This window comes from Syngnathus floridae, chromosome 3 (genome assembly GCF_059516105.1).
Source record: "Syngnathus floridae isolate MCC-2025c chromosome 3, RoL_Sflo_1.0, whole genome shotgun sequence".
NCBI lineage: Eukaryota > Metazoa > Chordata > Actinopteri > Syngnathiformes > Syngnathidae > Syngnathus > Syngnathus floridae.
In genome coordinates this window covers 11,664,374-11,684,098 of record NC_142415.1, presented here as the reverse complement: position 1 = coordinate 11,684,098, position 19,725 = coordinate 11,664,374, and the positions used below count along the sequence as shown (strand labels likewise).

The window sequence follows — 19,725 nt, the reverse complement described above, 5'->3', positions numbered from 1 at the left end:
TTTTGATAAAAAATGTCATGAAAATTTGTATGTAAATAAAACAAAATTCCCACAAAAGGACAAAGTATGAAGGATCAGCAACTTTATAACACTAATAGCTTAATATTCACCCAAGTCACTTTTGGGATGTAAAAAGTAAAAGTTCAACTTGGTTTGTATGAAAATTTGCTTGAGTGTTCAGCATTTATTTTCAACTACAGGTCCTCCAATTAAGGCACTTATTTTAGACTAAGATGCAATTGCGCAATTTTCTTCACATGAAAAGTTTCAGAATTTTGCAACCCTAGCCTTGGTAGAGGTCTGACCTCTTCCGAGTATCATTTTACTGTAGTTTAGAATCTGAAAAATTCTGTGGTGACAGAATTCAGTTTTTTTTCCCCCTGTTTGTCTAATGGTGGTCACCACAAAGCCCCAATAGGGAACAACATTTGCAAAATGTTCATAGCAGATTCATTTAGTGGCCTCTACAATGCAGTGATGTAATTATGCGTGTTTGTCTCCCTCCCTCTGCCAGTACGCTGTCCAGCTGCATGCATGCCGTGGTCGCGCTACTCTACCCTTTCTCCTGGCAACACACCTTCATCCCCGTTCTGCCCGGGTCCATGTTGGACATTGTCTGCTGTCCTACTCCCTTCTTGGTGGGGCTGCTGTCCAACTCCTTGCCCAAGCTCAAAGAATTGCCTGTAGAAGAAGTGAGTACAGTGTGTTTGTCCTCACCTCACTACCAATTTTATAAAATGATTAGATGGACCAATGTAAAGCAGTTTTATTTGTATGTTGTAGTTGTCGCATGTATCAAACCATTTTTCACAATTCTATACTTCCATTGGTTTTCTATTCTGTCTGTTATGTCACAAACATTTTTTTTTACCCCTATTTTGCAAACACAAATATTTTGATACCACTGTTGTCATCACGTTGTGCTTAGTGAGTGTAAACAATAGCGAGGCGATGTCGTTGTTTTCTGACAGTTTTCTTCTTCTCATCAGGCATTAATGGTGGACCTCGGAACTGACCGTTTCATCAGACAGGTTTGTCCTTTAACGTGTGGCGCATGAGCCTTAACAAGGCTGTAAAACACATTGAAAATCATCCCGTAAAATGTTGTTTATCTCAAGTGATTGTGCTGTTTGTCTTTTTATACGTATGTTTATAGATGGATGACGAGGCCTCGCTGTTGCCACGGAAACTTCAAGCAGCTCTGGAACAAGCGCTGGAGCAGAGGAATGATATCATCAGTCAGGACTCAGACAGCGAGTCGGACGAAGGTAAAGAAGCGACAAACTATCTCACTGTGACACAGAACATGCCTTCCGTGTTAAGTACAACAATACCTTCTATATGCAAATATGTATACGTAGTTAAAAAGAAATTGCGCTGCTTGATGACATGTTCTTTCCGTGACCCAATGACATTAAGTAGTATAAAGGCACATTTTAATAAATTCAAACACTATTGTATAACACAATTTATTCGGAGGATTTCACATCAGTTAGTGTGATGCAGTTAGTATAAGAAGACAGTACACATAACAGGAAAGTGTCTCTGAAAGGCAGCAAAATGTCAAATGTTGACCTCAGGCAGTTTCTGGAGGAGTCTTTTTGACCATCTGTGTGGCTTTGTGATTTTGTGAGCTCAATGAGATACTGGGGGAATGACTTGAAGGTCATAAACCTACAGTGTCCATTAATTGAGATCACTTGTTCGTTAATTTCAGGCCCAGTGGACGGAAAGTTTACGAGCCGTGTAGCTCAATCTGCACTGTGCTGTCAAGAGCAGCGGGTGCATTTTATTGCCCAGTCCAGCCAAACTTCTGTTTCTCCTTAAAATAGGAGCAACTAAAAGACCTCTTCTTTCCTTTCAAACATGTCAGCCTGCCATCCAAAGTTATTTTCTCCTTTTGTGTGTTTGCAGAGTACAACTCTTTAAACAGTTTGGTGTCGGAGGCCTTCATTCGCTTCTTCCTGGAGACAATCGGCCACTACTCTCTGTTCATCACCCAGAACGAACGCGGCGAGCGCCTTTTCCAGAGGGACGCCTTCCGCAAGTCGGTGGCGTCCAAGAGCATTCGCCGTTTCCTGGGGGTTTTTATGGAGTCACAGATGTTCGCCGGCTTCATCCAAGACCGAGAGCTCAGGAAGAATCGTGCCAAAGGTAGGCTCTCAGTTTGTCACATAAGGAATGCAATTTGACCATTTATTTGATATCTTTTGTGTCCTGCTTGAGATAATAATACTAGTCCAGTGGGCTGGCTAGTAGGATGACTGTGTCTTACCAGTAACAGTTTTCCCCTTCTGTATATTTGACAACTTTGGCTTCATGTTGTTATCAAAGGAATACGTTCAAACAGCTTTTCATATTCCCACTCTGTTTCGAGTGTTGACCTCCTTTGTGTTCAAGCTGTACTGCTTACCGCAGGAGTAATACTGACCTCTTGTGGCTATACCGGGACAGGTCTGTTCGAGCAGAGGGTGGATCAGTATCTGGAGGAGCTGCCAGACACGGAACAGAGTGGCGTCAACAAGTTCCTCAAAGGCCTTGGTGAGGTTTCTGATGGACTTCTTAAAAGAATGAGTGCAATTCAAATCCGTGCAGTATTAGTTTAATTCAAGACTGAATTGTTCATAGGAGTGTTTTTCAATGTGGTTGGTTGTTTATATGTGTCCTGTAATTGACTGTGGAACCCAAAGCCACCTCAGATAGGCTCCAGCTCAGCCACGACCCTAATTATGGAAAATGGATGGGGAAATATAAAACTATGACTAGCCGTTAATCATTTTTTTATTTATTCTAACTGTGCTATCAAAATGATTTAAGGTGTGTTACATAAAAACTAATTACTATGGTTTGTTTGGACGTTTCCAGGGAGCAAAATGAAGTTTCTCCACAAGAAGAACTGAGGTGGCCACGTCCCAATTTCAAGCCTGGCGTTCTGCAGTTATTTTATGTAAACTTGTACAGTACATATTTCAATGTGAGCTGGCCTTGATACTGGTCAGAGTATGAACTATAACCATGGCAGGAGGATACACAGCCGGTTGGCCATACTGAAACCACTGGTAGACTTGTAAAGAGTGTATGTGACACGACAATGGCATAAAATGTACAGTTTGTATGCGTCCATGCTGCATCAGTTCAAGGCAGAAGCAATGGAATCTATTCTAAAGTGCATCAAGAAGGTGAACTGTAAAGATATTTTGCAATCTTTCAATAAAAATCTTCATTAAAACAACTCTGAATGCATGTTGTACATGTTAAACTTCATCACTATCTTTGGTTGTCTCCTCTAAATCATTCAAGTGTCCCAAAGAGAAGCAGCTTACACCCAGCATCCACCGAGGCCTCTGCAGAAATCCCATACGGCCTGGTAAGTCTAACAGCAGCTATGTTAACCTAATTATGTCTGGTTTCATCTCTGGTGGCTGTCACTGCCATGCTCTCATTAGTTCCCCGTTGACTCGGGCTGACATGTTTCTTTTCCACTGCTTGTCTGCACTTAACTCTTCACTCCAACTAAGATGAAATCACTGTGTGCAACTATGGTAGCAGTACCATCGACTCAGAGGCAATCTTACTATTGGGCAATTATTATAGGCAGTTGCCAAAGTGAAGCAGAATTAGTACAGTGTAGTGCAGGGGTGTCAAACCCATTTTTTTCGGGGGCCGCATTGTAGTCATAGCTACTTTCGGAGGGCCATTATGACTGTCAACCTAAATAAATGTATGAGCACCTCATATTCTCTACAGCAAAAGCTACAAAACAAACCGACAAATAACTCCTTTTCAAATCAGACGAGTAAAAACTGGTCAAATATTTTAAAAAAAAAGATACTATTGAAAGTGAAGACAATTTGCAATTCTAATAATGACACACGAATTTGATGCACAATTTGTCTTCGCGGGCCACATAAAATGATGTGGCGGGCCGTATCTGGCCGTATCCTACCCTAACCCTAACCCTAACCCTAACCCCCTTGAGTTTGACACCTGTGGTGTCGTGGGAAAATAGGTGAAAGGATGTGAAAAATTAAGCACAAAGTTTCAACCTCATGATGAGAGTGTTGCTTTTGACCATGATGATGTGTTGAAGTGATCAAAGTGGCCAGTATTAAAACAATATTAGTGCCTAAATAATCACCCGTGAATGATCTACATTTCTGTTTTTATTAGGAAAGAAAATGACCCGTTATACAAGACGTCAGAAGTAATCCACGAGAACTACGGAGTCTCGCGATAAATTCGCGAGATGTGAAGCTCCCAAATTTGACCGGCCCAAAGAGCGACATCCGCTGGCGGTGACCGACGCTTGAGATGCTGCATGAGAGCAAGGTTCAAAAACACAAACTAACAAACAAGTCGAAGAAGGGTGCACGAAGCAAAATTTGGGAGGCTGACATTGAAGCTGTGACACACTCAGGGAAGAGGAAGAAAGAAAGTCTCGGCGGGACTGGAGCTGCGCACAGGGAATTGACGCACACCTGGTAGGATGTTTACTTCAGGATGCACTTAACTAGCACATTCGGACTACTCCAAACATTATTTTGCCAGCATTAGTGATAAACCTAATATTTGTGATCGGCGTTGTCGGGGGTTGTTGTGTAATGTTGATTTATTTTTTATTATACTGCGCCACGCTGCCACGATAGATAGGTGCGTCATCTCCCAAAATGTGTTCTGATGCTGAAGCTGCAGGCGCTTGATGCGGGAGGCGGGGCTTGTGACGCTTCACTGTCCTGTTTTTGCATTTGAGACATTTTAATGCTCAGGTGGATCATTATCGCAAGGCGAGGGGGAATTTATTTTCTCACTATCACATTTGAACAGTTACAGAACAGAACGTCATTTGCCCTCAGCGCGCTAGTCACATATATGTCCTATTCGTAAAGTTGTTTTGCACTACTCTACTTCCTTTTGCAACTGTATGATCATTCGTATGATCAATCTGAACAGTTGTTGGACAACTTTCGGCATATTAGTGGGACAACACTGTTACTGGTGAGGCAAAGTTGTGCAGCCTATAGTTGATACCTGCACGCTACTGGTACAATTAATACCACTTAGACTCTACTATATGCACAATAGAATTGCATAATGTCACTCTAGTACTGGGAGCACGAGATTGGTTGCTGGCTGACCAGTCTACGTCGTAGCCAACTTCTCACCCAAAGTCAGTTGGGACCAATAAAATAAAATCCAAAATGAGTCAAAACAATTTAACTGTGTAACGTTATCAGTCATACATTTTATAGTTAACACAACCAAAAACGCAGATGAGTGTAGTCAAATAAGACATTAATGTCGGAATATAACTAAAAAATAGAAAATAATACAAATAATAGGATAAAAACGCAAAAATAAATCAAAATGAAAACACAAATGAAAACATTGGAAATCTAATGAAATTACATTAAAAGTAAAATACAAAATAAATAAAGCAATCTACTTGTGGAATACAGTCATTTATTTTACAGTAAAACACAATTCCAATCAAAATAATCAAATTGAATCATTGGAATAAAGAAATGTTAATTACATTTATAATGCAATAAAAATACAAATAAAATAATAAATACAATTAAATTGAATTAAACTACAAAATAAATCACACCAATGTAGTTCAACATCCTGTGTATTTATTTTATTCATTTATCTGCTTTTAAAAAAATACTCCATGAAGAAACAGTTCTCGTTTCAAAACGAAGTGCATTCCACAATTTGGACTGCAAATGTTTAATCTCTTGCGAGGGGTCTTTAGTAAAAGGCAGTCAACAGACAAACTGTGATGCCTTTGGCATGTTATTCTAGCTTTGTGCAATGGAAGCTAACAGGAGACAGCTCTGTGCCCTTTTTGTTCCATTGTGCCCATATTAAAAGCCGAGTGAATGACGACCGACTAATTGTGTTTTCAAATTGGGTCCATGGGCACACTGCGGGGAACGGATTTGCTCTGAGCACCCTACTGAAGCACCCAAGGATGTGAAATTTACCACATTTGTAGGTCAGCCTGCTGCAGAGGTTGTTGTCAGGCAGACAAATAACACCTTCAGAGAGCTTTTGCAACACAATCTTGATTTGTGAATTTGAGAAAATAATTCTGATAACTGATGAATTGGCTTATTAAACTGGTCAGAAAACATATTTTTGAAGCTAGTTGAACATGTGTATTTAATTTTTTCAGGTTTTTGAGATAATTATTATTTTTTTACCTATAAAAGCTTGCGCAGTGCAGATTTTACCTTGTGTTTCAATTGATACAGTGACCATAATGTTTCAAGAAAAAAAAAAAAAATTTGACCCAACTTTGGGTGTATGATGTATTTTGCTTTAGATTTAGACCATAAATGTATGCAGTACATAAGAAACCTAAGAAGTGAAATTACTAGCAAAACGTGATCTGTGGATCATTGCCTTTAACCTTGAACTACATATCTTCTGCTCCATTTTCTTTGCCATAAAGTGATGACTTCCATATAAAAACCATAGAGGCCACATATCATCTTTGACAGAGTTGCAGTTACCCTTTTTATGAAAACCTGAGATTATGTCAACCTTAAAATTGTTAAAACTCCGGATGATAATTATTAATTTGAGAAGGCCTAATATCGGTTGATGTAATCACCCATCCGGGCTGTGGTCTAGATTGTAATGATCTCATTCAGTCTGCGCGAGAATCTTAATTGATTTCATAATTTTAGCACGGGTTGCAGGAATGTAACCCGGTCCCATCTGGAGCTTATCAGAGGCTGACCTGCTTTTGATGAGCCACATTAGCTCCTGTATGCCCTCACACTCATGCTGACACAGGGCTACGGAAGAAGGCCACAGCTGCATCTGTCTTGTCCCAAACACCCTTCTTTTGGACTTGCCTACCTGCTGGCAAACAAATGTCCTCCTCCATTCCATGAAAAGAGCTTCTGGGGAAATTTTGCCCCATTAAAAAAGAAAACCATAATTATCTCATCTCCCTAATTCCCAATTATTATGCATGGTCTTATTTAAAAAGGGACATTTTCCCAATTTGTGCGGTGCAAGCAGCGGATGAATTTAAGTGTGACACCCTCTTGCTCTCTCTCTCCTCCGCTGCAGCGAGGGGGGGTCCTTCGCACGGATGAAGTGAGAAGGAGAGCGTGCCGTGAGGCTGTCATCTAAGCGGTCTCCTCCGGGGTACAGAGCTTCCAGCCTCAGGTAGAAGCGTTCTCGGTGTTCCCGCTGCCGAGGGAGGCGCCAGGCAGCTCACGCTTTTCTTTGCAAAGGCGACGCCACTCTGCCAAGGCACGGAAATGGAGAAGGTAAGGTTTTGGATTGCATTGATAATTTGTTTTGCTGTGTGATTTGTTGCTTTGGTGTACCACATACTGGGGTTCTGCTGAGGTTTTGACAGTATGTTTCTGTTGGCACTCCTAAATGCATGCAGAAATATTTTTATATCCTTCAAAATTATTATTCATGCTGATCTAATCAGTGAATCTTCTCTGGTGAAAGCTTCACTGAAGTTAACCTTCAGGATTACAATAGACACTTAAAAGTTATGCTCATAGACAATAAAGTCATGCAATAAACCTAACTTGACTCTTAATAAATAAATAAGGAAATAAGTAGAACACACAACACATATATATAAAAAAAAAAGTCTACTGACTAGCTGGTTTTTTTCCCCAATCGCCTTTGCGATTTTAAAATTACATTCTACTACTTGCAAAGTTGTTTTGAATTTGGTCAATTGTTCAGTCCTAACGTTGATTACTAACATAGACACAACATGTGAATGTAATCCAAATAAAACATGTCTACCGGGTGACAACAAATCTATAATCGAGTGAGAATATGCAAAAAGATCTCACCCCTTTGTTTTGTTCTATTTGCTAAAAGTGTTGTTTTCTTCTGTTCCCCTTCATCAGAGTTGCTCAGAGTGCTCAGAGATGACACTTGCACAGAGCTTGTGCACACTGTGCAACAAGTGGTTGTGTTACCAGTGCACAGATGTGCATCAGCATCAGAGAGCCACAGCATCATCCCAGTGCACAGACCTGCACGACCAGCAAAAGCCCGAATTGCACCAGAGAGGCTCCGGCTCTGGACCAGGCAAGCCTTCTTTCATTGAGTCCTTTATTCTACTTTTCTATACTGGCCCGTCTGACAGTTTGGTGTTCTCGGTCCTCCATGTCCTTGTGTTTTCTGCCCCGGATCCCAATCAGAAGTCCAGTTGAATATACATTTTTTTCCTATTCAAGTGTTTTAAGATAGTGTCATGATTTGTGGAGGTTGAGGAAAACTATCATTAAGTCTTTTTTTGGCAAAGTAAGGAAGTGAAAATACAGATACAGTATGTTTTCAAGTGTATGGTATAAAAGTAATCAGCAAAATAAGGTTCAGCAAGTGGAGGTTGGTAGAATACTGTACATTTACAAAAATATGGCTTACTACTTGTGGAAAGAAGTCCTCCAAATAATTACTTAACAACTCAGTGAAAAAAATACTCTAGTAAAAGTAGTATCATTTCTCAGTGAAATCGCAATCAAAGATGTCAAAATTTGCTGTTATACTTTAAATGTGCCTATTTTTTTAGCAGCTATCGTATACATACTTTATAAGTAAAGTATTTGTAGTAGGAAATGCTGTTCATTTAAAATATTGCATCCCATCGAAAAAATTACGTTTACCAATTCCTGTCCACTTTATTTACCAAGAAAACTATCGTTAGTAAACATCAAACGTCAATGACAAACTTTTATTGCCTTTTATTACTGTCTCAGGTGGCCAAGATGAGCACACCTACAATGTCTGACTTGAAAAAAAGTGTTCCATTCTTCACTGTCTTTTTAATAATACATTATCCTATTTTTCTTCTTTAAAAACACAAAAGGCATACAGTACTTCAAATACACCCAGGCCATTATTTAAGGTATGCCTTTTAGTAAAAGTGGTAAATGGTTCCTGAAGATCGCTATTTTAATCACACCTTTATTTAAATAAGTGTCCCAGATTTGTAAAGAGGCTGTAAGGTTTCATTATTTGCTAATATTAGCTTGCAGCTATTTAAAGAGTCTCAAGTGGAGTAGAAGCTTTTGTAGACCACTCGTTTGTCCTCTGCGCTCGCTCATGATGAGCCCTTCGTCTTAGTACGTGTGCAGTATGAGAAGAGCTGGCAGACAGGAAGTGGGCAGTCACATTAGGTTTGTGAACGCCGAACAACGTTGCGCTCATAAGCCACGCAAGTGTGAGTGAGCGCCTGAGCGGGTCAGCCGAGGTGAGGTGGCCAACAAAGAGCAGTAAGGCTGTATTTGGCACTCTCCATGCTGACCTATTTCCAAGCGAATGAAAGTTATTTTGGAGTGCAGCTGGCTGCGGCATCAAACACTTGATTGGATCGCTTGAGATATTGTTCACTTTCTTTGTTGCTGACTCACTCAGATTGGTTTTGTAGTGGCAAACTTAAATAATTGTCTGAATTCATGCAGTTGGATGATCTGTAGCAATGAATAGTAAGGACATATTGTAGATGCACCAAAGCAGTACGTAAAGCTTCTCAGTTTACTTCAACATAGTTCCTAAGCACAAAGATAGCAACAGGGTGGCACCAAAACAATACATTTATATTACACAAAAACAGAATAGTATAGGTGCATAAAAATATTTGTAAATAAGTGAGTCACAAGTGTCCAATCGCAAATATGCACGATGTATTGTGTGTATATTGTGTTTACAGCCCCATTGGTGAAGGAAGCCCCCATATTACGATTACACTACACCAACCATTATAAACATATTGTTAACCTCATAGCATATTTTCCTTTCAATGCAAGAAACAAAGCAGTTTGACAAGCAAGACAAAGCCAGTTGACTTGATTCAATATTTGAGGATTACCAACTCCTAGAAACTTCACACAAGGTTTGAATCGCACCCTTCTATCTGTGAGGCGGACGTGCTAACCAGTGGTCCACCGTGCCACCGTTAACAATACACTAATGTTAAATTAATAGGTCCTTCAAAACTATTTTTCCAGATTTTTGTTTACACTGTGCATATGTCCCTAATGAGGCGGCTAGTTATCATGCATCCACACCTGTTGCACAAATGCTCCTGCTTGGTGCATCCCGAGTTGCCTGTTTTGTAATTGCTGTTGAATATTGTCTTTTTTTTGGTCAGGTACAGGGTCGTATCCTTGCTCCCTCCTTATATGCCAGTCCCATGGACAGCAGCCCCTAGAGCTGCTTTGTGAGTCTTGTGACCTCCTTTGCTGCAGCGGCTGTCACCTGTCCTCCCACAAAACCCACAGGTCAGCCTTCACACATGCACGCTCAGATAGCACAAGGACACGGCAAAGAAGGACTTAGTGCAGGTTAAAAAGTTCGACTTTTATCATTACTATCTGCATAAACACTCCCCTTGGCTCACCTCATATCTATTCAGTATTCATATGCTTTTGTTTTTCGGTGATGTTGCAGTCGGCTCTAAGGTCACCTGCATCCCGGGAGAAACGCATTTCCTTCTGGCGTTGTTTATTCATGAACTTCCCGTCTGCGGTGCCTGCTGTGAATGCTACACCTAATGTGTGCAGGGTGGTGCAGATTGGGAAGGCTCTCCAGGATCAGCGATGGCTCTTTGAAAGCCTAATGGTACAAGTGGAAGAGAGGAGGTCTGCAGTGGAGAACAATGCAAAGCAGATAGAGGACAGGTTGGTTCGGGTCAAAAGAAATTAGTGACTTCACTTGTGTGTCATATTGTGACAGCAAGAACTTAACATAACAAATGGTCTCTTTTTAAATGGTGGCAAAGTACTGTTTTTATTAGGCAAGGCTAGCGCATGCATAAATGAATCTCCTGTTGTTGTTCCTCGACCCTGGGATGTAGTCAAAGTATGCTCTGGGGCTGTTTTCTTCAGGTAGAACTCGGGATTTTCACAAGGTGAAGGCATTGTGAACAACTCAGTACTCAGGGTTAGAACACAACCTTTAGGCTTCTGGTAGAAAGCAAAATATAGTCAGAAAAACAAGATTTTTTTTTTCTTCATTGGAGTTGTACAGGTTATAAGGTCACATCAATGGTGGAAAAAAGTTTTGAAATCATTTTAGTGTCTTGATTTTTTTTCCATCACAAAAACACACGCTTTTGTTGATCTTTTGTATCCATTGTAGACTGAACATTGTGCTTTGTGAATTTATTTTACAATCTTATGCAAGTGGGATTTTTTTTTGACCTACCAAATGAGCTTTATTTCCCATTTTCTGTCTTTTTGCAGAGTTCATGGAGTTAAGATTGCACACAGGAAAGCTGAGAACCAGATTAAGATGGCAAAGATGATTATGATGAACGAGCTTAACAAACGAGCTAACCTATTAATAGAGCAACTGGAGGTAATTACTTTTTCTTTTTCTTTCCTTCTTATCTCTCGGCTAGTTAGCGTTTGTACGTGTAAGGAATCAGTTATTAGTCCTTAAAGGAAGCAAACGAAAACCCAGTGTGCTGAATCAAATTATCTTAAGACAACATGTACGGAAATTGAGTGGAGAGTCGTTTGGTGATTGGTCTCTGTGTGCCAGTGGCCACAAAAGATGTTACTGTTTCTCTGCAGAAAATTTCAGAGGACTTACAGCAGCCTCTGGAGGATCAGCTGCAGGGGGCAATAGAGACATGTGCCCAACTCAACCATTTGCAGAAGTTCATCAGTTGGGCAACGACCCACCATTGCCGGGGCCCAGTGCTCTTCAGCAGGAGACTGGTACGCCAACAGAATCCTGATGTTAATCTGTTCCAGCAAAGCGGAAGGAAATAAAATGGTAAATCCCTTTACTTGACTATTTATTTTTCCTTTCAGATTTCTCTGCAAATGCAACAATTGCGTGACTCGTTACTGCAGTCTGAAACTTGGAATCCTGTGAAAATCAAATTCAATTGGGATGCCAGCTACTGGACCAAACAGATGTCCTCTTTAGGTAAGATACTAACAAGACGACGATAGGGATGGGACGAGATACAAATCCAAAAAGTCTCATGAGATTGAGTCCACAAGAATGAAATGAGATTTTTGCAATAATGTTCATGTAAAATAACACCTAATATAAATGATCCAGTTTCTAAATATTTTCTTTTTACTGAGCAAACTGCAAGAAAATGACTGATTGAGCTCTAAAGTATAAATGTGAACATAAACAGTCACTTTTCTCACAGGCTCATATTTCAAATGCTCCTTCAATAACAGTTGCAGCTGAGACGTTGCCTCTTACTGAATAGTTTCTTTTAAAAGTTACAAATTTTAAACAAATAAAGTAAGAATTAATACTACTAATTTTAATGCTATTAACTACAAAAGTCCCCTTACTTCAGGGCACCATTTCAAGCCCTCCTGAATCATACTTTTTACTGACAATAAATGATTGAGTGAGACATTTTTCTGCATATGTTCTACTGTAACTGTGTGCTACGCAGGTCAGCTGACTGTGGAAGGTGGAAACTGCCACTACCCTCAGAGCTTGTCATGCTCCACCGTTCTAAGGCCCCAGCCTATCACATGCTTGGCTCTGCCACCCGTTTGCCACAGAGGACGAGAGCCTGTCTGTGGCTGCCAGATGTGCTATGAGCCCCAAGTGTGTTGCCTGCATGGCATGCCTTCTCAGACAGATCTGGACAAGAACCAAGTCGGAGGTCCACTCTACAAGTCCAGCTATGTTCCAACTGGCCCTGGGTGCCAGGTGCAGAGCCAGCAGCTGCTGAGGTGCTGGGACTCAAGTGACTCCTGTGCCTTGCAAACATCTTCCCAATGCCCTTCGCCTCCATCACATGCCCCCCTCAGAGGACCAATCCAGAGTAATTGCAGTCGTAGGCCTGCATCCCAGCCACAAGCAAGCACCTCCGAGCCCCAGTCACTTCCTGAATCTCATCTCCGTCACCATCATCAGAGAGGGTCGCTTCCAGTCAGCAATGGTCTGCAGAGTGCAGACCAACCTCAGTCAAACCCTAGCCACGTCCCATCACAGGAGACGTTGTCGAGCAGCGCAAGTCTGCAGGAGGTACTCTGTGATACGATTGTGGAGCAAGACGTCGTGGCTGAGGAAAGTCAGGACGAGCGATGCAGAGTGGAAAAGAGTCATGGGCAAAGAGTTGTGGCAGAACATGAGTGGCCACTTCCCAACAGAAGCGAGAAGAGTTCTGTCCAACATCAACAGGTTCAGATTTCTTCAGCAGCGAGGAAAGAACAGCAGCGAATCACTCCTGCCCTGTTACTACCAACGACTGGCCAGGTGAGAGAAAGTTTTCCAACTATTGCATTGCTTAATAAGGAATTAAAAAAATACTAAATAAAACAGCACAATCATAATAGTAATGAATTACGTTCTGCAGATGATGTGTTCGGTGAGTGAATAAAATACTTACTGTACGTATATACTTCTCAAAAACTGGCACAGATTCAAAACCATTTCATATTATTCATATCATTCACTTACTGGCACAGACAAAATTCTATTAAATTAATACCCAAATATGATAGTGGCACCCAGGCAGTGACTGATTTACTTGTGTTTTAAGAGAGAGCAAGATTATTCTATTTTAATTACAATCTACAAACTCCTTTAACTAAAAACACACAGTTTAATTTACTGCCAGAATGATCAAATCTCACAGCTGACAGCTTGCCTGATAACAGATGGTACAACACAAAGTAGTTTCTGCTTTCATGACGAAAGGATGACAGAGAAACTGAATTTTCGTATTTCACATCAAAGCATCCAAAAACACAGTCACAATTTACTGACACAACCACAATAATGATCCCTCTAAAAATCCTCAGGATGCTTGATCACAAAGAGAGCGACAGAAGCATCGAGATGCATTATTTTGTGTCACAGCCTGTGAACATGACATAAACCCACTTGAGCGTAATGACTCCTGTAACTTAACCTGCCATGATAATGAGCCACTCAGGGAATCGTGGAACACTCATTTCAGCTTCCGTTAGCACACTGACAAATTGCCCCACCATTTCTGAGAAGGATTAAAGTATGTTCTGAAGCGGTCACAATCCTTTATACTATATCTGCTGAGGAGGTACGGAGCAGGTGACTGTTTTAATCGCATGATCCTCAGGAGCAGGTGCTCTGTATCGTCCTGACCTCAATTTGGAAAGAAGGGTGTGTGTATAAAAAGCAAATGATTTTCCAGCCTCCCACTTGCACCAGCTAAAGACTCGTCTCAATTTTTTGAAGACGCTCGATTCGATGTCAGACAAATGCAATACATTATGCCACCATACAATACTAGCACCTCAAGTCAAAGCAAAAAAAACCCCAAAACATTCTTTGTTGTTCAGATTTCTTTCAACTTTACTTCTGCAGCAAGAAACAAAAGCAAAGAAAAAACACCCCCAAAACCTAAGGGCAATTTCTTGCTTCTACTTTCATGAAAGGAACACACTGCTTTCTAAATGAGGAATTTACATGCCGTAGTTATTGCTGTAAACAATCCTTTCATTGCATAAACAATAAGAGTAATCTATGCGGCTGTGATTCTAAAGGACCACTTGCTTTGAATTAGTGCCAGGCTCGGCTCTGACTGATGTTTTTGTTGTCTTCACATCCTCGCTCTGTCTGCTGTTCATGACACAAACAGGTGCACCTGTGCATGTGGCACAGCTTGAAACACTGTTGAGTTATGCTCATGCGTGTTCCCCACAGAGATCTACGTCCCTGGACGTGTCTGTGACAGCCAACAATTGTGGCTCTAATGTGGAGCAGTGCAGACTCAACCCAAGTTCAGCGTGCACAGGCGGGAAGATACGTTCACAGAGTATCCCTGTAGAGCTAGCAGCGCCAGCCGGCGGCTCTTATTCTGAAAGGCCAACCAGATCTACTCACAGTCCTGATGTGGGAGCTCCAAATATGACAACAAGGAAGGTAGATACTTCATCCATAAGATTCCATACAGATACAGATTTAAGTTCGAGTGTCTGGTGAAGTCTTGAAACACAATTTGTAATGGTGATTATTTTGTGTTTAGTACGTCGGTACAGACTCGAGGCAGAGAAGAGCTTCAGATGGTGTTCTTTGCATTGTCAAGGAAACCTCAGCCGACGTAATCCTGACCAGGAGTCGGCGGGCTCCATTACTCTCCTATAAAACGGAGCCAGGTGATGGGAAGTGACTAATTCTTAAACTTATTAACGTCACTGATGATGCGATTTAAGCTCCGTATTTACCCCCTTGTTAGATCCTCCATACTTAAATGACGAGGGCCGTCATGATGCCAAGGAAAGGCACAGTGTGTCAAGAAACGGTCACAACGGGTATGCAGAGTCAAGCGTGGTATTTATATAAGCTGAGGTGTTTACAATTTTTACACTTTGTCACTCATGATCTTGTGAAGCATCAGAGATTCTGAGAGGGACTCCGAAAGAGCCAGAGTTCCAGTGGTTTGCCTCGAACGCCTGAAAGTTCTTATCTCTCAACTTCCCCCACATGGACGAAGGCAGAGCGACCCCTTACCTGCAGGCACGATGGAGAAGGATAATTTGCAGCAGCAAACCTGGCACAATGTAACATACAAGTATCATCAGGATGTCTAAAGCTATATAGAGTACTGACATTTCTTCTCATTCTTTTTCTTATAGGCTGTGTCAAGAGGTCCTGATACCATAAAGACCCACGCAATCACATCATCACGGTCTCCTGAAAATCATCAGTGGCTCACAGTTGACAGTGAGTGGGATACTCGCCCAAGGGCCAGCTTTCCAAAAGCATCCAGATTGCCACCTGATGACCCTCTGGATAATACCTCTGCACCCGACTTTGACTCTGACTCTGACCCCAAGTCAGTCTCAGCAGAGGCTGTCGCCTCTCAAGTCGAAGAACAATTCGACTCCGATACATCACCGGAGTTCTCCTCAGAGACAGAACTGGAAGGTCCAGGCCAAGAGAATGAAGTTCTGAAAAGCTGCAACAGAAACGAGTCTATGGAGGCTTCTGATCCAAGTCTTGAATGTGACGCATTTTCAGAATCAGCTTCAGGAGCAGGATCTGAAGACGGGCAAGGAGAATTAGGTGCTGATGCAGACTCAGGTGCCACAGAAACCGAATCAGATGCCCAACCAGAAGCTGACGCCATGGTGGACGCAGAAAAAGATTCAGAGCATTTGTCCGATCAGCATGTGGATTCTCAGGACTCCGTGGAGTCTGAACTTGACATAGAATCTGAGCATGAAACACCAGATGACCCACAGCCTCTGCGTTCTGACCTCGAGGAAGACTTCACCATTGGACCTGCTCAGAGGCCACTTCTAATTGCAAATCCTGGCCTGCCAAAGAGGACAGAAGAAGTTGAGGCGGACAATGAGGAAACTGAGAGTGAGGACTTCTGTGGCGTGTGTCTGATCGGCGGGGACCTTTTATGCTGTGATCGCTGTCCTAAGGTTTACCATTTGTCGTGTCACATCCCACCTCTGCTAAGCTTCCCTTCGTAAGTTTCCACTTCTCTTGCTCAGAATACAAGTTTTCACCGATTCAGCACTAGTCTCCAAAGCAACTGTTTCCTTGTCATTTTCAGAGGTGACTGGCTTTGCAGCTTGTGCAGAGATGTTGTGCAACCAGAAGTTGAGTATGACTGTGAAAATAGAAGAACATCTGGGGAGCACACATCAGGGCAAGGCTTGTCTGCATGTGATCAGAGAGTAAGTGGGAAATCCTTTTACAAACCATTGCTGATGATTCACACGCTCACTTGTGCTCTTGCTCTATTTTTAAAAACTATCTTTTAGAAATGTGAACGTTTGACCCTCCTGATCCTCAATAACATCCTGAGTGCTCCCTTTCACGAGCCTGTCAGTCCACTTGTGAGTGTCGCTTTTCCTCTTTCATGAAAATTAATGCAAGTCAAAAGCCTCCATGCAAAAAGTGAAGTTCTTATTATCTATCTAATATTTGTGCGATGTCTTCAATGTTGTCCTTGAGGCACCAAGAATCTAGCTGCGCTTATCAAGGTGAATGGAGCTATCGCTATCAGATTGCAACATAGCATCGGCAGTATGCAACTGCGCCACATACATAATCAATTCTTAATCAATATTTAGAGAATGTGACAAAAACATAAAAAAGTGAAACAGCATTCACCAGAGAGAGATTATGAAGCGTAGTCATGTGTGCAGATCACCACGGACATGTTTTGCTTGTAGAAGTCGACTAGTTTTGCTCTCACCAATCAATCAGAGGATGGATGAATGTTGGTGAATCTGAAATCAGTGGTGCTGGGTTGAGGGTTGAAGTCAAAATATCAAATGTTGATTCTTCTTGTTGCAGGCTCGTCATTACTATCAGATCATCAAGAGGCCAATTGACTTGTCCATCATCCGAGCACGACTCAATAAGAGGAGCACACAACATTACAACTCACCCGAGCAGTTTGTGGCGGATGTCTATCTCATGTTCCACAACTGTGCCAAGTTCAACTATGTAAGTTGATATATTAACTTCCATATGTTCTGGTTATTGCCGATTGCTGTGAGCGTTTTGTCATCCTGTCCAACCTCAGCCCGATTCGGAGGTGGCGCAAGCGGGCCGCGACCTCGAGGCCTTTTTCGCGACCAAGCTGGAAGAAGTGTTCCCAGGCAGAGTTTTCCCAGTGGCTGAGGCGGACAGTGACAGCGATGAGTATGATGAGGCCTTCCGAGCAACCGAGGGTGGTTGCTCCTGGCCGGAGCGGAGGGAACAGTGCCACAGGAAGAGGAAGAGGAGGCAATCGCTTAAGTCAAGGAGACATCACATGTAAACTATTAATGGTGTATTTCGATTGTGTTTTCTTGGAATAACTCGAGCGTGCATCTGCTTTGGGTTGGGATCCAGGTTGGGACTTTTGGTGGAGCTGGTATTTGCCTTGTTATTTTGGCTTTCTTCTACAGTCCAAAAGTATGTCTGTAAAGTTGAGTCGTTATTGCCTCTAAAACGTGAGAATGAACGTTTTTTGCGTGAGTCAGTCCAGGGTGTACCCTGACATTAACGCAAGGTTATCTGGGATAGCCTTCAAGTGGTGTAGAAAATGAATGGATTGATGGATCCAACAAAAGCACTCTCAGAGTGCTAAGGTTAAAACCTTTTCCAGTAACAAAATCACTAAGTGGCTTTGATTGTGATATTGATGTTTGGTTCCCTGGCAGCAAGAAGGAATTTTGGATCTTGGTCAAATTTCACTTCCTTATAGCTATGAATATCATACATAAGCACAAACCAAAACCTGATCTGATACGATCCAACCAACAACACTGAATTGGATTCACCAAAAATGTACATATATTTTTTTTATCTGTATTTATTTAATGATTTATTATATTTTAGCTCAACATTTGGGTTGTTAAGGAATGTGCTGGGAGCATCCTTGGAAGAATCAAAAAACGTGATAATGACATCTTGAAACGAATTCAGTGCTTTGAGCGTTAGGTTGTGTAACCTGTTGCAGATAATAGTATTATAAATATTACATATTTTGTTCATTAAAATTCCCCCGCCCTTTATGCACTAACAACCACTTGCCCATATGTAGCTAAATTGTATTATACACAGTACCTTGATTTGTTATGTTTGGAAAATCTGTCTTTTGAGATTGTGAGAGTAAACGTGTACATGTGTAACTTTACACAACAAGTCATATTAAGATTTCATCATAGTTGCTAAAAGGATTGCACTTGATTAATGTAAATACTATTTATATATAAGAGACAGTCAAGCTTCCTGTCTGATTCAAATTGTAATGTCATTTATAGTCCGTGGCATATAAAGGCGTATATAGTGGCATACATTGTATGTACTGTACTTTATTTCTTCACGTAATGACACAGTATATGTTTTGCTCGAAATAATTGCTGCTTGTTTTTTCCACTAAAACAATAGATGCCAGAGACTTTACTTAGATCTGGATTAAACGATGAGTGCCACTTACCAATAGTATTTAATCGGTGCATTTATGTGTGCATTTTAATAGTGCCATATTACGTTTCTGTCTGTTCTTAATGTTTCAGTCTCACCAGATTTGCAGGAAATGGTTTACCCAGTAAGCCCAAGTATCTCAGGCCCATGCAGTAACTGTGTAAGATACAATATTACTATTTATTCCTGATAATCAGACCTGCTCTTGTGTTATTCTAAGCAACTTTCTTTAGCTGTAGCACAATTTCCTATTAGGTTTTGCTTCTTTCAACGGATGATAGCTGGACCTTTACAGTATATGTTCACAATATTGTGTGCACAACACTTTGTAACCTATTTTGAAAAGTGCTTTAGAAATAAAGTTATTACACTGATGAAATTCACTCATTTTAGTTTGCGCTTGTATAAAGCTATAAAAAAAATGCTAGATCACTGTTTCCCTTTCGGTAGAAAAAAAACATTTGGAGACATCTTAATCTTTTAAGCTTTATATAATTGGTCCCAAACATGGTATAATGATGCTATTCTTGTGTTTCTTTTTATAGACGCGCTACAGGAACAAGGCAGTGGCACACCCCTATGGTCAGCAGGCAACTTGCTAAGTTTCATTGTTGCACAAGGTTGGTGACCTTTCAGTCAGCAGTCATACTGCCAAATGCTAATTAGACACAACTGTAGCCTCTGATAAACAATGAAAAGGGTGGACAGGAAAGAAATAAGAGAGAAAAACAATTCCTGACAAGTGCAGCAGTCTCTGAAATCAAGATAAGATTGTGGCTTAAAAATCACATGATTATTTATTCTATTTGATGCGGGGATTGT

At 41.2% G+C, this 19,725-nt stretch overlaps 2 protein-coding genes across 4 annotated transcripts in view; both read left to right on the top strand.

Moving 5' to 3' along the window:
- The window catches only part of dennd2b (DENN domain containing 2B), a 31,826-nt gene extending 28,594 nt beyond the window's left edge, over positions 1 to 3,232 (top strand). For both annotated transcript variants that reach the window (XM_088370847.1, XM_088370846.1), the window contains exons 15-20: positions 515 to 692; positions 990 to 1,031; positions 1,157 to 1,268; positions 1,915 to 2,154; positions 2,455 to 2,541; positions 2,866 to 3,232. In XM_088370847.1, coding sequence (XP_088226973.1) covers positions 515 to 692; positions 990 to 1,031; positions 1,157 to 1,268; positions 1,915 to 2,154; positions 2,455 to 2,541; positions 2,866 to 2,900 — 694 coding nt within the window. In that variant the 3' untranslated portion in view covers positions 2,901 to 3,232. The remainder of the gene's footprint in view (positions 1 to 514; positions 693 to 989; positions 1,032 to 1,156; positions 1,269 to 1,914; positions 2,155 to 2,454; positions 2,542 to 2,865) is intronic.
- Positions 3,233 to 4,254: 1,022 nt separating this feature from the next.
- Positions 4,255 to 19,282, top strand: trim66 (tripartite motif containing 66). Of its 2 annotated transcripts, XM_088371791.1 has the most exons (19): positions 4,255 to 4,329; positions 4,418 to 4,481; positions 7,087 to 7,289; positions 7,899 to 8,082; positions 10,148 to 10,277; positions 10,560 to 10,676; positions 11,241 to 11,355; positions 11,574 to 11,720; positions 11,817 to 11,934; positions 12,428 to 13,239; positions 14,671 to 14,889; positions 14,993 to 15,122; positions 15,203 to 15,278; positions 15,359 to 15,527; positions 15,603 to 16,447; positions 16,535 to 16,658; positions 16,746 to 16,820; positions 17,284 to 17,436; positions 17,516 to 19,282. In XM_088371791.1, the coding sequence occupies exons 3-19, from the start codon at positions 7,281 to 7,283 to the stop codon at positions 17,750 to 17,752; spliced, it is 3,660 nt and encodes a 1,219-aa protein (XP_088227917.1). In that variant the 5' UTR covers positions 4,255 to 4,329; positions 4,418 to 4,481; positions 7,087 to 7,280; the 3' UTR covers positions 17,753 to 19,282. The 2 variants fall into 2 exon arrangements, with proteins under 2 accessions (XP_088227917.1, XP_088227916.1); XM_088371790.1 differs by having other exon boundaries at positions 4,257 to 4,481.
- The last annotated feature ends 443 nt before the right edge of the window (positions 19,283 to 19,725 follow it).